This window comes from Ambystoma mexicanum, chromosome 10, assembly GCF_040938575.1.
Source record: "Ambystoma mexicanum isolate Mex_15411 chromosome 10, UKY_AmexF1_1, whole genome shotgun sequence".
Lineage (NCBI taxonomy): Eukaryota > Metazoa > Chordata > Amphibia > Caudata > Ambystomatidae > Ambystoma > Ambystoma mexicanum.
The window spans coordinates 739210654-739230972 of record NC_090932.1 but is presented as its reverse complement, the minus strand read 5'-3'; the positions used below and the strand labels follow the sequence as shown (position 1 = coordinate 739230972).

The window sequence follows — 20319 nt, the reverse complement described above, 5'->3', positions numbered from 1 at the left end:
GCCTGAGGTATTTTTTAGGGCATTCGAACAATCCTGGGCAAACTGTAAAAATTCCTCCACCTCTGCACCAGGTAGAGGGAGCAGGAGTGCAACAGCCCGTGCGAGACTTGCTCGCCTGATATTTACTGCCACAAAAAAAAAAAAAAATCAGCCCTCGGCTCCTTTCTTGTGGGGGAATTTTATTCCTCTTCATTGTGCAGGTTGCAAAGTACTAATATAGCAATAACAGTTTAAAGGATATTCACAAAATTCAACCTGCAACACGTGTCGACTACGCCACAGTTTCTATTTTATTTCCCCGAAACAACACCCGTCAGCCCAACCAACAAGCTCTTACACAGCTCAAATAGTGAACTTCCAAACCCAGACCCGAGCCACCCTAACAGCCCAACAGCCGACACACTTGCGGTGCACACTTCTGGTGTGCGCGCAAGGGTGCGCCTGAGCCGCGTTCATGTAGCCGTACGAGCCAAAGTGGGCGGAGCCACTCACCGTAACGGCACGAGAACTAAAACACAACAAAGGAAAGTATACCATAAGAGAGCTGCCCAGGGTCCACAGAGAAGTACACGGAGAAGGTAAGTGATGGAGAATAGCTAACATAGAGTCTTCAAAATTACTTCAGAAAGGTCCACAGCAGTTTTGCCGTAGTTAGACAGAAGCAAGCTTCCTCTTGTCCATGGCAACGAGAATACAGCAAAAAACGTTTCCCAACACCGCAGCAGCCAGAGAAAAGCGTTCCAGCTCAACAGCCAACACACTTGCGGTGCACACTTAGGACAATACCTGTAGAAGTCTTTTTCAACTATTGCCTCTGCCTCACTCTGGCAACAATGGTCATAATTAGCTTGCTTCAGTATTACCCGCTCTTGGCTTTGGCAATTACGTTGACCTTTATAGTAATAATCATAACCGTTCCTTTCTTGTCTGTTCGCAAAGTTCTGCCATTCCACTTCAACTTCTTTATGTCAGTATTCAAAATAATCAATAATGGCCAGCGGGCGATTAAGGAGCATACTGGGATTATCCAACAGTTGTGAACTCACTGGTTGCTGCATACGCGTCCGCTCGCTCCACTGCCACAGTGCCTTCCTGCGTCCTCTGCCGCCTACTGGATGACAAACTGCTTCGGTTCACTTCCTGCACCCTGTGCTGGTCGGGAAAGGAGCATTCCTCGCTCCTGAAGCACTCCAGTGCTCACCGTCCACTGGAGCACAACTCACAATAAGGAAAGCCTCTCTCTCCAGGGGGAAAGCTATTCACAGCACCGCATCCCGTCAGGAAACCTCTGCATACAAGGTCATCAAAGGTGGGATGGAGGCAGAGAGGCGGCACCAGCGTCTCTATCACCTATCTTCCACTGCAACCACTCCCCCTTCTACTTCCAATGGCCTGCACCTGAGGGGGTCCTATATTCAAAGGTCCCACTCAGGTGTGGATCATTAGAACCACTAGATTGCGCCTTGTAGTCTAATACCTCTAAATCCCTCTGCCTCGCCCCACTACTTTGGGCATTGTGGGACTTAAAGTCTGTAATGTTCTGATAACTTCTTTTGTTCAGAATATTGTCTTCAACTTTACTCACTTCACTCTTATAATTAATTAACACCTTCAACAAGAGTTTTAAAAGGGCTCAATGGTTGGTTCGAATTTAAAGGAGAGTTGGCTTCATCAGATATTAAGATTTTAATGTTCTGATATCACCTTTCAATCTCCTGTTGATCACAAGAATTTTAACTACTATAAATGTGGTCAACTTTGGGAAGGGAAGTTTTCCTCTTGATAAAGGATCGATTCCGTTTTAAGGGAGAATCAGATGTATAAGAAGCCACAGTATTCATGTTCTGTTTCCTATGTGGATTATGACAATTTTTACAACCAACAAGATGTATAGCCTTGGGAAAGGAAACCTCACTCCGACAACATGCCATTACATATTCTGCAGTCACGGAAATCCCTCCCTCTGAAGAAGACAAATACTGCTTCACTCCCAACGGAGTCCTCCAATTCCCTGGGGGCCCTTCTCCTCCTAGGTGATCCTGCCGACTAATACCACCCCCAGGGTCAGGATCAGGTAACGGGTGCCTTCCCCTGGCATCCTGGGAGGAACCTTTAGGTAGGGTATTTGTGAGAACTCCACAGAATTCATCACAAAATCCAGTGGGATCCACACTTCTTGCATGGAGGAAGCTGTTCCGCCAGGTGGAGATTCTTGCCCCATATGATAAAAGCATCCCTCTGTGGCACAATCCGTCCCCAAGACACAGCACGGACATCAGGATCATCGTAGACTGTCAGGCAGAACAAGTGTGCACGGTAGGTAACATGTGGAGGGTCATTTCATTGACTGGGAGGGAGTCAGGGCTAGGAGTGGGGCATTGCACATATTGCAATACAAACGTATGCATGCTTCAATCAGGGCACAATGGCCTTTTTTTTCCAATCGGAACCCATTCCCCACACATTTATCACACATAATTAATTCGGCAGCGGTGAAGAGAAGGGTATCTGGCTTACATAACCTAGTACCACAGAATGCCCTGCAGTTAGAGTCAAAAGATAGACTCAAATGGAGTCAGTACTTACAGATAGGGTTCACAAACGAACAATGGTCGAGTGTGTGCAGACTAACAAAACAACGGTCTTTCAACTTCAAATATAGACTAGTCTACTTTCAAATCATTAACAGATTTTATTATACCCCTGCCAGAATCGAACTATTCAATTCAGAATGTGGGGGTAGATGGACCAGGTGCAAACCCCAGATTTGCTACGTATGTTTTGGGCCTGCACAATGCTGCAGTCATACTGGTTAGAGGCATGAAGGGTCCTATCGGACATCACTTGTTTTCTGGTGGAAGCGCTTGTTGGTACATCCATGTTTGGAGTTACAGGCAAAATTTCTATTATTACCTGTAGATTGTTAAACCTTGGGATTATCAAACAAAGCCTGATACTTGCATTTCTTTCACACTGAGGATAGGGGAAGAAGTGAAAATTGCAGTTTTGCAGGTGGACATTGACAGAATTTGTTCTCATTACAAAAACGCTCCAAGTCTTCATTGTCTGTACAGGTCATTAATTAAGCCTTGTAAATGATAGAGGGTCATGGGCCTAAGTTATTGCCCCAAACGAAGCTGTGGGCTACAAGTTGGGAAAGGTCATTATCCCATAATCATGACTCCTGCCAAGGCCTGTAAGACAATAAGCGAGCACATATAGTTGCGCAAATGCAAATGAATGAGAATGAACGTAGGGTGCTGCTCAAGACCTAATGTTTGGAATGTGATCTAGAACACGGAATATAGACTGCATTGTGAACATTCTAATAGACCGACAGGTCTATAATATGGCATTAGCACCCCGTTCCAAGGGCTGCAATGGGGTTAACGGCTCGGTAGCCTGAGAGAACGGCACAAGCGAAGTGAGGGCGTTTAACGAGGGCTGTGGGCCGTTACCCCCCCGTTCCAGCCTTTGGAACAGGGTTCTAACGTCCCCCCGGGTTACCAAAGCGTCCCGTTAAATGAATGAAAATATGTATCCAAAATGGCCATCATGGAAGGCAGGACTCTGTACGGAGCCCCTCTTGTATTACCATGGTGGCCGGAAAAGCGAGGCGGGAAGCTTCTGCTGGTGCGGCGGTGGCAATTTGGTAAGTGGGACTGTGGAGGGGGATTGGGAAAAGTAAAGGTTGGAGGGGGGAAAAAAAGGGAGGATGGGGGGCGATGGCAGCCCACGGCGGGAGTGGCAGCCTGCGAGTTCCATAGAACGTTGGCTGAGATTCACAGCTTCAGCCTGCATTTCCTGGAACCCAACTGGCCGCTCCTACCACCCCGGGTGCTAATGGAGTCTTTGTGCGCATAGAGTTTATAAATAAACTTGTGAGACCTATCAAATTTTAACTTGTATCTGACTATTTAGCAATATTACCATCATTGTCTTGCATATTACAGTATAAACTGTTGAAAACATCTCAAAACACAACACTAATCAATTTTCAATTGTGAGTTGACATATGCAAACATCTCAAATAGTTATTCATGGATTTTAACACACTGTTTTCCTTCCATGCATTGGATAATATACTATGGAAAAACGACCAAGATGAATATTCATTCCAACTACTTTTTTTAATTATCTTGTATTGACCTTACAGATGGGCATTCTCTGTCTTGCTCTTTTGTCCTTTTAGAGTGAATACAGCTTATTTTGCCTAACATACCTGTATAAAGACTACTTTTGTCAGGTTGATTTACCATGGCATTTGGTGCTTTACAGGTCAGCTTTATTAAACACAGTCCTAGTTTAGCCTTTGAAGACAACTAAGGAGGAATCAATGACTTAAGATAAAAATGGTTGTGATGAATCCAATGATGTCATCATTTCTTTTCCGGGGTGGCCTCTTCCCAGGTGGCCCAGGGACGGCAGCCGCTACCTGATCCTGGGAGCAGCTATATGAGGGAGGACCACGTGGTTAGTGGCGACCCTCACGGGGATAACATGACATTGTCCGATGAAAACGCATACCCCTTTTCCTTTTAGGCATATCCCCTCCATGTCTCATGCCTTTATGGCTTATTGTGCTAGCTCCCCATCAGTTACCTATAAACATTACTGATAATACCTGTCAAAGTAATATGCCCACAACTGTTTTTAAGTCCCATATACATGGGGGGTTACTGGGATGAGGAAGAGGACCGGAGCAATGAAGATGGCTAAGACCAAGAAGCCAATGCAACAGTCTAGTCTCTGGAAGGTGCCCCACTTTGCTGTGAAGCTTAAATTCACCCCAGCTGACACAGGTGGACAACAAGGAAAAGGAGAACAGGAACGGGAAGGAAAAGTGCCCGAAGCATAGTGACACCGCAAGCTGGAGAGACGCGGGTCAGCACCCTGGAACCCAGCACGCCAAGGAGAGCGGTGCTGAGAAAATCCTGCCAGCATGAGGGGAAAGCGAATGACAAGAGGCCCGCCACCAGAAAGCAAGTGTCAGAGGGAGTCGTGTACCACAGAACGAGGCATGGCAAAAGAACAACTGATGGACTGCATGCTGGGACAGAAACCCGAAAGGAGAGAGAACCAATAAATACGAGAGACCCCTAAATCATCCGGTACGCCTGGCGGAAGGAGAACGGGTTACAAGGTTGCTAGAGGGTGTATGCCACTCCACACAGATAGCAAAAGAGACACTAAGTGAAGCCTGTAAAGAGCAAAGGGGCTTTGAAACAGACCGCAAACAGGTTGCTGGTCCCATATGTAAGAAAGGGAAACAAAGTAATTGAAAGTACAGAAAGCAACGCAAACAAGAATTTTCAAATCGATAATGGGCAAATATAACTTTTATGGGCAAGAAGAAAGAAAGCTGCATATAAGTCCTGGCAGAAGAGTATAACAGGCAAGATCAAGTATTTGAAAGAGACTGCAAGTCAAAAGTTTGGGGAAATACATGACCTGGCAGGGAAGAATACCAGGCAAAGACAAGTTCCCAAGTGTGAGAGTCAAGTATATAAAGAAAAGCCCTGGCAGGAGTATACCAGGCAAAGTTAACTTTATTAAAGTGATAGTGAACAACAAAGAAAGCCCTACGAGAAACTCATGCCCTTGAGAGAATTGAGTTAATATTAAGATCAAAAGGAGCCTGGCAGGGGAGTATACAAGGCATCCTGCGGGTCTGGGTATCGCCTTTGAGTTACATCATTTATTTTTGGAAAAAGGGAATCATAAAGGAAGACATATGCCCTTAACATTCTGATTTATTTGAACTGTTTCTGTTGTTGTGGAAGGAAACCTGAGCAAGGGTGTCATTCCCAGGACTTGAACTGTTTTGTGTTGTGAAACGAAACCTGGGGAAGGGAGTAATTCCTAGGAAGTGTACTGTTTGCGCGTTGGAAGAAAACCAGTGAGAAGGGAGTTATCCCCTGGATCTGTGAACCTTGTTCATTTGGAACCTTTTGTTGGAGTTTGCCATTTCTTTTGAAGTTGAACATTTGTACACGTACTAGGCCAGAGACAATACCCCTAGCACCTTATAGTTATTTTTGAAGTGTGAGGGCCAATGTAAGATTTCAGACACATGACATGACACTGGACAGACACTTAGTTTTGGTTGAGGTAGGGAAACACCTCCAAGCGCAGGGACAGTCGGACATTTTTTCAACCCTTTTTATTATTGCAAGTCTACAGCAATCACTACGAGTCCTCTGTGCCTGCGTCTCATTCAAGGTTCATCACATGGTCTAGCAGTGTTCTACTGGCTGTATTTCAAACTGCAGAACCGGGAAACAACCCTGGCTTCCTGACTTACTGTGTCATCCTAGACAAATACATCATTGTGTGTTATTTTCCTTAGTGCTGAAATTAGGATATGTGAGGGGTAATTTCTTTGTGTAAAAAAGACTCACTCACACTTGGTTTAAGGAGTTGGAAAACAGTGGTGCCCCTTTTACATAGTTTTACTATTAATAGTACAATGCCACCTTACAGGAAGCAGTGTCTAAAGAATATATATTTTCTGAAACTGTCCTGCTATTCCAAGACTGTAATTCTTTCTATGCCCGATTAAGTAATCTGGAGATTATGAAAGCTAGTAAATAGCCTAACATATCACGTTGTTGTCTGTTTTGGATCAACACTTTTTAAATATATTCAAATTTTATCTTGCTTACTAAGGCTTATCGTTCTGTAACCTATTGTACTTTAGTCTGTGATGTCACTTTCTAGGAAGTCATGGTAGTCCATGGTCACATGACATCACTCCCAATACCCTACCCATTCTGGTGACTTCACGTCACTGCCTGGGCCTCACCAATACATTTGAGACATTTTAACACACATAGCTACAATTGCAAGTCTTAATGTAACATTAACAGAAGGGGCGAAAATTCAATAAAGGTCTGCCTGTCCGCCCCACTGTTGAAACCAATGGCAACTGGAAATATAAAAAAGTGAAACTCGCAGAAAATCAAGCAATAACACAAACACACATTATTTTTGCAGAATTAAAATAAAAATCAGACAGAAAGATTGCTACTTATGTTTTAAGATGTTTGGAGCATCAAACCAAGCTATTCAATCAGGAACATTACTGAACATTCCATAGGATTAAATATATAACTTCACAACAAGGTCAAAGCTATCCAGTTCCTAACGGAAACAATCAAAAATTAAAAAAAACATTGTAAAATGCACTTTTCCCAAAAGCTTAATATTACCTTGGAAAAGATGCGTGCTCTGTAAAACTTGGAGAGCCATTCACCAAGTAGATTCCTTCAGAGCCCCGTACTGTTTAAGAAAAAAAAAAGTGTGTGACCGAAAGCAAGCAAATACAAGCACTACACACATTTCCTTAGTCACACTACAATGAAAGCTAGAGGTTACTTTTTGAGGAATATAGTTTACGCTGAACAACAAACAATTTGAAACACTAAAATAAAAAGTAATTGGTCACAATAAGTATTACATTCATGAACACTTAACTGTCCAAGACAATGCAATGGTTTAGAAGGTGCACGATAGATAGGAAAGCACCACCAGACCCACTGAAAAAGTAAAAGTCTGACATTTTCCACACCACAAGTGTAAAGGATTTAAACCCCGATGGCTAAACAGGTTTTAATTTCGTGGCGTGAAAACCCTAAATGTTCCAATTTGTGGTTGTACTTAATTGTGACAAGAGCAGGAAGTAATACACACCAACACTTGAAATCTGCCAAAATCGATCTACCTTTGCTAAAATTGCTAAAAATAAAAAAATAAAAGCAAATATAAATAAATGGTGGCTGCCTCTGTACTTTTGGAATATTAAAGTCAATAATGAAAGTAAGAGCAAACCAGAATAGCCATATGCAGTAGGTTTTATGACAATTTTCTTCTACATTTCCACAAGTAACAGCCATGTAATTATTTCTGTGTAGCCATGCACTTAGGAGAACCTGGCAAAACCCTACTTTCTGAAATATTAACTGGGATTATAAATAGGAACCGGGCTCCCCATGGTTGGAGGATTAAAATAGGTACGGCAACGCAGATTAATTTCAGTAAGGCTATGAAGTACAGTCGTGATTCTACTAAAAGGACAGAGCGGGTATTATGCAAAACTTCACAAAAATCTTACTACTGTGGGCTTTCGGAATTGCATAAGTATACTTGGGTTTGCTGTTCCTCGCTGACGAGCATCCACCCAATCGTGTTTTTGCATCACCCTTACATGGCAGTGTCACGCAGATACCGATTGGATGAATATTCCTGTCACTTTTGTATTTGTTTGTTGCATTTTACAATTATTGGTCTAACAATTGCACAATTGACGTTTCATATGCAAAACGTCCAAGAAGGAAAGCGAGAAGTGTCGGGGAGGAGTTCTAAGTGGGGAGAGAGGAAGGTCAGGGAAGGGGGGAAACATCTTTATGAGTGGGCATGGGTGGGGAGGAGCCAGATAAAAATGCAGGTGTACCGGGTGTGATGATCACATGATGTGATAGATGACGTGGTAGGGAGAGACCACGTGAAGTGGATTAATAAAAGAGCCGGAAAGCCTGCCAAGGGACTCCGCGCTCCGACACTGATGCTGTGTATGTGTCCTGTCATTATCACCGCCGTTTCGCGTCCAGGCCTGCCAGCCCTCCAGAGTTTCACACTGGTGATGAGGCATAGACAGAGCCCACCCGCTGCTGCCCCTGACCAGATGCGGCGCAACGCTGGCTCGCTGACACGCCCCTGAAATAGCTGCAGCACAAACAGAGAAAAGCTGTGAGTAGACACAAGGTGCAGCACTCATCGGAGGGCCCATTCCCTACAACTGGTGCTGATACCACGCCAGCAAGCACAGTGCTGCAGACCACACGCCACCAGGGATAGGCTCAAGAGCGCATGACTGGCCACCCAGGCCCATACCATAGGCCTGCATGCATGCTGTTCACCCTGCAAAGCCACCAGGGGCAGCACACTGCCCAACATCAGTGTAAGGCAACATAACACTGCCAAGAAGGGCCCATTCCATGAGGAGCCAGCCCAGAGTGCTTGGGATACGCACCCCGACAGGCACACGTGCTACCCTGTGCACCCAGCACCACCTATACATGCATAAAGCCACACCATGGTTGAAGACCCAGCTGCGACACTAGCCAGGCCACAGAACCACAACCTGGACACCAGCATGCAGTTAGATACCATGCAGGGCACGTTCATGAAGCCATTTGAGCCTTTGGCCCCTGGGCAGCGCTCCGGCGGGAGCTATGGATCCAACAATTAGAACTGAGCCTAAAATCACGCAAGACCACTGACAAAGAAAAACAGACGTTCCTCATGCTCAACCTTGGCACCATGGCATTGCGACTCTTTAACGCACTTACAAACCGCAGAACCGAGGACGACTATGAGACTGAGAAAACTGTCCTAACAAGAACATTTAAGTCCAACTAAGCCCGGATTGTGAACACTTCAAAATGAGCCAGGCAACACAACACCCACAAGAAAGCATTGACGACTTCCATGGTCGGCTCCGGGAAATGGCAATCTGGTGGGACTTCCCCGACGAAGAATTTGCAGTTAGACAACAAGTCACACATAGCCTCTCCTCCGAGAAGCTTCGTAGAACCATCCTGAGACAAATCTCCCACTAGACACAATCCCCACCATTGGACGTCAACGTGAGAGGACAGACGAGCATGTGGCAGAAATGGAACAGATGATCAGTCGCCTACCACTCGACACAGAAACACTGCAGAACAGCATGACCACCATCAATGCACTGCGGCAGAACAGACCGAAACAGGGACAAGCAGCGAGCATGCCCAGAGATTGCGTATGGTGTGGTGGCCAACTACACAAAGGGGAACTATGCCCGGCATATGGCACCACATGCTACAAGTGTGGGAAAATCAACCACTATGCGTCAGTATGCCTCAACTCCCAAAGAGCCAAAGAACATTTGCCTCAAAGAAAAGCCCAGGAATGGAAAAGCGATCCAAGATCCAGGAACGCACAACCCTTCCGCCCATGGCAACCAGATCACCGCCCACAAAGGCAGCCCAACCGGACCCACAGTACGTGCAGATGGCAAGCCCGAGCAGTCAAAGGAGACAACACCAACAGCAGCAGCAGAAATGACGACCAATTGGGCAGCGAACATTCACCAGACCGTGCACACCGCTACCCAAAATCAAGATGAGAAAAAGGTCACATGATTTCAGCAGTCAAGCCGGATCACCGCAAACAACCCCAGAACAGTAAACCGCAGCTGCATGGTAACAGTCGGAGACATCCCGGTGAAGATGATGATGATTTATACTGGTGCCACAGTGAATGTAATGCCGACCACAAAGTTCCAAAAGCTAAACCCCAGACCAACATTGCAGCGCAAGATCATACAGCTATTCGCAAAAAAAATCCTGCCAGTCGCAGGGTACTTCAAAACCACCCTCACGTACAGCAGGAAGAGCTGCAAAACATGCATTTATGCAGTCAATGCCAGAATTGAGACACTACTCAGCTGTCCAACTATCAAAAGACTAGAGGTGATATTATTCACATTCGCAATCCACTCCAGAGAAGTTGAGCACCTGCTGGCCAAACACAGGAAGCCATTCCAAGGTATCAGGTGCCTAAAAGGGAGGACGGTGAAACTTCATATCGACCCCACAGTGGAATCAAGGGACTGTCCGGCACCGAAGGGTCCCATTCCACATGAGATCAGCTATCGAGGTAGAATTTAACAAACTCAAAGACCTCCGAATAATTGAAAAAACCACAGGCCCCACGCCTTGGGTGTCCCCCCTGGTCATGACAGCGAAGCCCAACCAGCCACAAGCTGTACGCATATGCATTGACAAGCGCCTGCCTAATGTTGCAATAGGGCGGGAAAGGCACATTACCCTGACGGTGGATGAACTTATTGTGGACCCAACAGGCGCCACCGTTTTCAGCAAATTAGACATGAGATCAGGGTATCATCAGATCTGTTGGGCGAAGGAATCAAGGTACATCACAACCTTCTCGTCGCACCTTGTGCTAAGAAGATACCGCTGGCTCAACTTTGGAATTTCCTACGCAGCTAAGGTATTCCAACAAGAAATTAAGAAAAGTACTACAGGACCTCCTTGGAGTTACTAATGTCAGTGACGACATTCTGGTCTATGGCAAAACAGAGGAAGAACATAACAGGCGGTTAGCTGCAACACTGAAGCGACTAGAAGAATCCGGGCTGACCCTCCATGAAGAAAAATGCGAATTCGGAAAATCCACACACTTTGGATACGTATTCAATGAAAGAGGGGTGTCCCCAGATCCCGTCATACCCGACATCAAAAACACCCAGACCCCCACCAACGCAACAGAGGTCCACAGCTTCCTAGGTATGGCAGCACAGCCTTCCAAAAACTCAAAGACACTCTATCCAGCGACGCCACCATGGATCTTTTTGACAAGTCGCGGAAAACAGAAGTACTGGTCGATGCTAGCCCCGTTGGCCATGGAGCAGTTCTCAAACAGACAGACCGGGAAGGAACTGCAGTTCCCATCGCCTTTGCCAGCAGAGCCCTCAATCCCAGGGAGAAATTATGCCCACATAGAGAAGGAGGCCCTCACCATCATATGGGGCTGCAAACATTTTCATGTATACATCCTTTGTCTTGGGAGGATAGCTCAGGGGCAACGTGCTCACCTTGGAAGCAAGACGACACAGAGCAACACGGGTTCGATCCCCAGGTCCGCGCTTCGCTTAGAAACCTCTGGGTATTAAGTGCGTTATAGATAACCTATCCTATCCTAGGCCACCCAGTAAAAATACTGACAGTTCACAACCTTTAGTCCCAATCTTCAAGGAGTCAGCACCGTACCCCCCCAGCCAGGATTGAACGCTGGATGCTCCAACTGCAGCTGTTCGACCTCGAAGTACAGTATCGAGCAGGGGCCAACAACCCCGCAGATTTTCTGTTTCAACAGCCCAGATCCACCATTGCAACGAATGCGAAGCAGCCAAAAAAAGAGATGAGCATGTATGCCACATAATCGCTTGTGCCAAACCAAAAGCAATGAGGCTGGAGGAAATAGCGGTTGAGACAAAGACCCCTTGTCTCCAAATTAACACGGAGGCCATACTAAATAGCGAATGGAAAACCTTCCTCACAGCCATCACCCACCAGACACCCCAAGCACAGGAAATGATGTAAGCTCTATTCGGGATCCGACATGAGCTGTCAGTCTCCCCAGAAGGCCTGATCTTCAAGGGAGACCGCAGTGTAATACCCACCAACATACAAGAGAGAGCACTCCAGTTTGCGCACGAATAACGCCAGGGGATCGTGAAGACACAGGCTTTCCTCAAGTCGTGTGGATGCCGCAAATACAGCAGAAAGTCATAACCCCTGTAAAAACCTGCACATCATGTCTGGCCACATGCAGACGTAGACCCCCAGAGCCCATGGCCTTCCCACCCAGAAGCGAGCGCCGATGAGACATGATGAGTGTAGACTTGTGCACGATTGCCAATGAAGCTTACCTCCTGGTGGCCCGTGGACGAGTATACACGATACACAGAGGTCGGAACTGTCAACTTCACTAGTGCAGCCTTCGTCGTAACAGAGTTAGAGAAAATGTTTACTGTCCACTGCATATCCTCATCACTCAAAATGAACAGTCCTCTGTTTAAAAGCAAAGATGTTCAATGCTTCATCAACAACATGGGAGTCAGCACCACCACATCACACCGTACTGGCCGCAAGCCAATGGAGACGCTGAGAGATTTATGGCATCCATCAATAAGTTTGTACGAATCGACGGCGGCGTGGCTATCCACCATGCAGTGTGGCCGTCTTTTAGACCAGCTCCCCCATGATCCTTAACATATGCTCGGCAAAGTCCCTGTTTTACATCCTAACTGCCGAGGCGGGACGTCGGAGGCTGCCCTGACCAGAACAGAGCACCACTAGAGCAAAATCCTAACAGATGAGGAAGAACAAAGCTGCAGAGACGGAATCCATCATGGCGGCCGCGGCTGCCTAGTGAGCTGTGCGTGACACCTGAGGCCAGGGTCGAGATCCGGAGAGGGTGAAGTGCAGCACCCACAGCCGTGCACCGGCCGACACCCGGAAGACCTGCTGTGCGAGCCCGGAGCGGGGGTGCAGAGCAAGGTGGATACCGCCTAGGTCCCAGCAGGAGCGGGACAAATGCAGGGAAGGAGGGTTCGTACCGCCCTCCATTGGAGTTGCCCAGCCCGCACAGCGGGGACCAGCCCTGTAAGTGGGCGGGCCACAGAGACACCCCTCAAGGGACGTGAGGGGTCCGGGCCCTGCTGGCCAACACCTGGGCACTCGAGAACACAGAGGAAGGGAGTGCTGAAAGCCCACAAGCCTGAGGACCTGGATCCTGATAAAGGCGCTAGTACCCTGCATGATGCAGGAGGGGCCTGCACTGATCCAGCTGGCGCTCAGCCAGCAAGGCACACAACCACTGCACAGCTAAAGGAGGAGTGGATGGGATCCTGGGAGTACCCGGAGAGGAGCAACACAATTAGGTGAGGAGCTGGGCAGTGGGACCACTACATTGAGGAAGCGCGGCCTGCTTGGAACACAGAGGGTGATCCTGGGAGCAACATACACTGTCCAAGCCACCTGCGCTGTCCACTCAAGCCTTCACCCAAAGAGGGGAGCCGCAACTCAGAAGGGAGGGCTATTCCAGAAAGGGTGAGACAGCAAAAAAGGCTATATTGTAGGCTGAGGGGCAGAGCCTGCGCTGTGCCACCTTGGAAGGGGCGGCAAGGACACTCCACTAAACCTTAGAGGCCACCTACGCTGCCAGGCTGACCTGGGAGTGCACCACTAAACTCCAGGACCTGGTAGAGGGTAGCACTGACACAACAAACGCTGACCAGGCGCGAACACAGCCTCCAGATGCCTGATAGGGGCCGCAAACGGAAGGCAAGACAAGCAGTAATAGAAGCCTGCACGGGCCAAGGCAGAGGAGATGCAAAATAGCCCGAGAACCCAGGGGACACGACCAGAAGGCAGCAGGTGACGCAGCAAGAAGAGGGCCCTATCTTGGCAGCAATAGCGACTTTGCAGATGGCGCTGGAGCACAAAATTGACGCGGTCATGGTGGGCGTCGACCACCTGCGCCAAGATATGCGTGCACTGGCGGACCACCTGGGCACTGCAGAAATAAAAGTGCAAGATAACACTGCCAACATCACCACCACCCAAGCCCAGGTAGCGGACGTGCTTGCATGAGTAAAAATCCTGGAACACCAAGCAGAAGATGCAGAAGGTAGGGCACGAAGGAACAATGTTAAGATACTCAGTCTCCCTGAAGGGGAAACAGGCAGGGACCCTACATCCTACGTTGAGAAGATGCTTCAACAGGAGGTCGGACAGGGAACCCTCATGCAAGGATTCACAGTCAAGAGAGAGCACACAGGTCGCTGGCAAAGAGACCCCGATAATAGTACGGATCATGAACTACAAAGACAGAGAAAGGATCCTGGCCTTCTCCAGAGAGGGGGGGTATTATCACCAGAGGATCTTCAAAATAAGCAATTTACCCTGATTATACTGCATTGGTCCAACGACGCAGGGCGACGTTCGGCACAACCAAGGAACGCTTACGCTGAGCAAACTTGTGATGCATGCTAATTTAACCGGCCAAGCTGAAGGTTCTGCACAATGGAAGGTCGCTCTTCTTGGTAAATTGTAAATGCTCTATACACAGGGAAGTGTTTCAAACCGCTCAAGGAGGGTGGGAGTAAGGGGAAAAACAACAGACGCTCAGAGCCCTTGAAATTCTGAGACAATAATAGTCTGCACAGGCAGAGTAAGTGCATACAATACATTTAACAGCAGAGACAGCAAATCGGCCTGCCGGCGATTCATGCAGTTTTTATCAAATGCATTTAGGGCGAGGACAGGGGAAAACAGACAGACTATCTTCATTTGCAGTGTATTCGGATTGTGCAAGTGCACAGACGGTCACAGGGACGGCGAGTTCCAGTGCACCCAGTTGGTGGAGACTGGGTAAGTGCAGAGAGAGCCACTCTCTAGGGTAATTTCTCAAGTGCATTAAGGGTGGGTGGGGTGTAGGGCCCTGAGGCAAGTGCGAGAGAGGACTGGTGGGTGTGCCCGGGATCTGTGAGACTCTGAGGTACACCAAGCAGCCAGTCAGCAAGCTGTAGGGGAGAGGAGGGAGAGTGAGAAAGGACAGAGAGCTAGGTTAGCAGGACAGAGGGAGAGAGAAGGAAGAGGAGAAGAGCAAGGTCTTGAGGAGTTTCTGGAACTTAAGAAGATCAAGCTCAAGATAGAGCAGCAGGGAGGCTGTTCCAGACGGAGGCACCTGCTGAGGATAAGGATCTCCCTCCAAATCTCTGCTTGGAGAACCGGCTCACTCACAGAAGGTTGGAGGAAGATGAGCAGAGGGCTCAAGAGGGACAGTATTTATGGAGTCAGCATTGCAGGTAGGTAGGTCCCAGGCCCCACAACGCATTGTGTGAAAGATGCAGAAGGTCTTGAACTTGATCCTTCCAGCCACAGGGAGTAAGTGAAGGGATTTCAGTGCCAGAGAGATGCAGTCCCTGGGCTTGAGGCCAAGGATAAGTCTCATGCTTCTGTTCTGGATGAGTTGCATAGGTCGCAGGGCAGAAGTCGGGAGGGTGAGGAAGAGGCTGTTGCAGTAGTCCAGCTTAGAGAGAACTAGGGCTCTGGAGACAGTGAGCCGCTGGGGGAAAATGAGAAAGGGTAGGGTACCTCTGAGGAGGTGTAGCTGATGGATAGATTTTTTAGAGATATACGAAATGAGAGAGGAGAAGGAGAGAGTAGAGTCGAAATGACCCCAAGGTTTTAAGCCTCGCAGGTGGGTGCAGGTGCAGGGCCAAGGGAGGGCGGCCAGAGTGAAAGTGGGAAAAGAGGAGCAGGGGTCCCAATGCGAACGATTTCACTCTTACTGGCGTTGAGGCAGAGGTCATTTGCAGCACAACAAGACTGAATAGCGGACAGACGGTCAGATATGAATGAGCATGGAGGAGGAGACGGCTGAGGGTAGCCTGAAAGATAGTTGTGTGTCATCCGAGTAGCATTGGAAGTTAGAGGTGAAAGTGGCAATCACACATGCCAAAGCAGTCATATAGATGTTGAAGAACCAGAGAGATAAGTTAGATCCCTGGGAAATGCCACAGGTTGAGAGAGCGATAGTTGAGAGAAAGGCTCCGAGTTCCACCTGGGATGGGCGGAGATAAAGGAGGTTAACCATGCCAGAGCGTGACCTGTGATTCCCAGGGTGTCACAGAGACATGCGGATCAGGATGTTATGGTTAACCGTGTCAAAGGCAAAGGAGAGGTCAAGGAGAATGAGGACAGAGGGAGTGTTAGTGCCAAGGTTTGAGCGCAGGTCTTCACAGTTGTTCAGGAGAGCAGTTTCCGTGCCTCTGGATGCTCTAAAGCCCGACTGATGGTCATGAAAGCAACCAATAGATTCAGTGTGGTGGGTCAGCTGAGAGATAGCCAACTTCTCCAAGAGTTTGCCCAAGAAAGGAGTGATAGAGATAGGGCGGTAGTTTTCCGGAATGGAGGGGTCGGCAGAGGGTTTCCTGAGCAGAGGGTGCACAAGGGAGTGTTTAGGAGCAGTTGGGAAAATTACAGTGGAAAAGGAGAGATTGCAGGGGAGGGGAAAGGGTAGGGGTAAGGGTAAGGACAGGGGTCCACCATTTGGATGAAGCCTTCATACACCGTACTTGGCCAAGGGAAGCTCCAAGTGTTGGTGTGTGCTGTGACATGGAAGAGTGGGAGGAAAGGATGTCTTGGGTTTTTGTGACAAAATGTGCAGCCAGGGCAGAACAAAGATCATGGGTGGGTGTGATAGAAGAAGAGGCTGCTGTAGGAGTGGCCAGTCCCTTACAGACTTTGAAAAGTTTGGCCATCTTGTTTGATGCCGCAGAGATGCACACATGAATAAAGACTTTTTTTGGAGCGGATGCAGTCTCGGTTTTGCCTTTGAAGGAGGTGGAATGCCAGTTGGTCAGATGGTTCGCCTGACGAATTCCATTTCCACTCAGCTGCCCTACAATTGCGTTTAAGGGCAGCCAAATCAGAGTCGTACCAAGAGTTGTACTTTTTTGGAGCACTGAGGATGCACAAACCTGGATGGACTCGCAGGGAATACTGCAGCTCTCAAACATGAGCCACGCCGATCCGTAGCAGGGGTCTCGGGTGGAGACCATCTACTCAGCCTCTGGATGCTTCGCCTCCTGCACGGCTGGGAGGAGAAGGACGTGAGATTCTGGAAGTAAACTACAGAAGCAAGCTGAAGTAGGGCACAAGGTCAGACAAAGTGCCCAAGCGATCGCTGCCAGTAAAGACTGCCTCACGCCCCCAACGCAATTTAAGATGCCATGTTTAAGGCATCGAGCTGCAGCACGTTACCCAGGAAGGTAGAGATGGGTACAGGAGAAGCGCCTGAGCCCAAGCGGGCAAAGCGCCGGTGGACTATTGTTTAAAGTTCTAAGTTACATTTGGGTGGTTTTTGAAGTTATAACACACCAAAGGGAAGGCAGGCATGGATTCGCACCCAGAGTTGTGAGACGCCTTTTGAGAACAAACACTACCTTAGGGGGCTAGGCAGCGGGAAAGGGGCGCACACCGTTGGCATGGTGGGAGGAAGAGGAGGACTGTGATGATGCCACTGTCTCCCAGTGGCTACGACTGTTCTTTCCTGAACCCTGTGCATTGTCCACAAGTCCTTCGTTATCCTGGGGCCAATATTACTTCAACTCCATCTTAAAGATTTGCTTACCTGTCATAGTCTTCACTCATCCATTTCACAATCACTCTTGGTCAGTAGCTCCTCATTGCAATGAGTTGGTGGTTGATGTCCGTCTTTGGCTGGGCCCTCTCTCTGGTACAGCCTCTCTGGCTCTATGGAACTGGAGGTGAATATTCTCCAGGTATTTAGGCACATCTGAGGCTACCTCATGTGTTGTACTCTCTCTCCTCCTTTCCCCTGCTGGAGTCCATGATGACTGAGATGATGCACTAGTGACCTGGCTACAATCTGATCTTCGACACGGTCCGCCGAGCCCACGTTTTCACCCATGCACTGCATCCCGGCCATCCCTTGCACTTAATGTGTGTTTACTGTATCCCTACAACCCACTACCGCCACTTCTCACCTGATGTGTGTATTTGCCCTTCCATTGCCAACAGGCCACAACATTTGCATTACTGGTGACGTATTAATGTTTGAAATTGAGGGTGCTCACATGTTCTGCAGTGTCCCCTCTCACTTCCAAACCCAGGTATCCCCTTCAACATGCCTACTCACTGGCGTGATGTCAATGTGAGCTTGCATCATGGTATCAGTGTGCTTGTCTTCACTCTATTCCGACACCCTACCATCGTTGCACATTGTGACACTTGTGTATTTTGGTTTTGAGAGTACAATGTAATGCAATGTTACAACTATTGTATATGGCTCTGGGACTATAGCCATGAGGATCCGTCTCATGCTGTTTGGTAGTTCATTCATGTCTATGCGGCATCTGAGTATTGCACGTCAGGTGCTTGTGTGTGACGCAGGTGCTATGCACTGTTGAGCCCTTGATCACACATCCATGGCTGCATTCATAGTTCACTTCCCTTCCATTCCATTACATTTACACAGTGTACTTGCGTGGTTTTTTGTGACATGGCAGGTTAATATGTTGCATGTGAACATTGTGGTAGCTGTGTGAGTGAGCTATGCAATTAACATGGGTCTTCATTTCCTTTTCTGTACATGTGCAGGTGATGAGGCACTTGATGCAGAGGAGGAGCTGGAGGTGGCACAGGATACTGAGCCGCTACCAACCACCAGTGGAGGACGTGGTGTGGTAGCACATGAAGATCCACTGATGCTACAGTCCATCCTGACCCGACTCAGTAGGACTCCACCTCTGATGATTCGTTTGGATCTGGTGGTGAACCAGATTTGGCTTCAACACTGTCGCAGGTGAGTGGATCAAATGTGGGTGCTGTTGTGTCCAAAATGTCTGCAGGGGGGTGAAGACCCCTCACAGGGCCAGTCAGTGTTGGTACATCAGTCTGTGGTGGTTACGGATGCAGGGTCACGCTCCACAGTATTGGCTCCTGGCCCTGGGACAGCTGATTAAGGGAGGGATGCAGTCCTGCAGCCACAGACAGGCACATCACATCAAGGGCCAGGTTCCCTTGGGTCCGACGGGCGCGGGGTCCGCCAACGCGGTGGCCGTGTGTCAGCTGGAAATATTGTGTGGGAGCAGTCCATGTATGGTGTTGCACGGCAACAGTGGACTTCCTATGAGATGTTGGGTCAGGGCATGGAAAGGTTGGCATATTCCATGATGCCCCCAGAAAGACCGGTGGAGCTCCAGCTGCAGGCAATGCGGTCCACATGCCGCTCACACCGGCGGCACATGAAGGCCAGCAACAGGAGCCTATGGGCAGAACTCGGGGGGTCTGCAGGCATCCCTGGATGCAGAGGGTCGTGGACACAGGAACGCCCTGAGGGAAGAGTATAGGTCCCTCAGAATTGCACTGACTGCACTTGAGGAAGCCCGCAGTAGATGGTCTGAGCAGCAGATGGAACTCATACCATCACAGAGGAACTCTGTGCATCCAGTGAGGTGTTGCATGGGGACCTCCGAGCCATCATGTTGCAGATGCAAGCAGATCAGTCCCGCATGACCGATGCCATGGAGGAACAGGCCATGGCTATGTGTGGTGATCCTCCCTTAACACTACCACCACCTTCTAATGCTACACCAGAGGGTGGTGACAACAGCGGCAGCTCTCTCAATCCATCATAGCCATGCGGCTCATGAACCCATGGAGGGGTTTTGTTTTTTTAATCTCAACACCCGCACATTTGGGTGTTGATGTGCACCCTGTCCCTCCACCCTCCTGGGTAGGGCCCCCGGCCACCTTGGCCTTTTATTTATTTTTCTTGTCTATTGTGCATTTATGTGACAGTGTGCTGCTTTGCGTGGCATCCAAGGGCATCCACTGTAGGTTCCAGCTGGACCCATAGAGGCTTGTCTTGTGTTGGTGTTTGTGCCTTGGGTCCAGACACATATGCCACTCCTGCTTCACCTTTCCATGGGCTTGCAAAGAGGACAGCGTGTGACAGTAACTTACACAGACCCATTGGGCTTCCTTTCTATCTGTGGCCAGTCTCAAGTCCGGCCTGTGGATTCATGATTGTATGTCCAGTGCATGGTTGCCATCCCTTTTTGTTTGTACATTGGAATCCATCCTTTAATCAGGTTCCATCTTCATGCATTGGCTTGCCTATCTGTATTATTGTTGGCCTTCGGTATGTATGTGCTTC

At 48.4% G+C, this 20319-nt stretch overlaps 1 protein-coding gene across 1 annotated transcript in view; it reads right to left on the bottom strand.

The window, feature by feature from the left end:
* Positions 1-20319, bottom strand: part of EIF2A (eukaryotic translation initiation factor 2A) — a 627352-nt gene that overhangs the window by 569650 nt on the left and 37383 nt on the right. The window contains exon 2 of the mRNA XM_069618378.1: positions 7212-7281. Within this exon, the coding sequence (XP_069474479.1) occupies positions 7212-7281 (70 nt within the window). The remainder of the gene's footprint in view (positions 1-7211; positions 7282-20319) is intronic.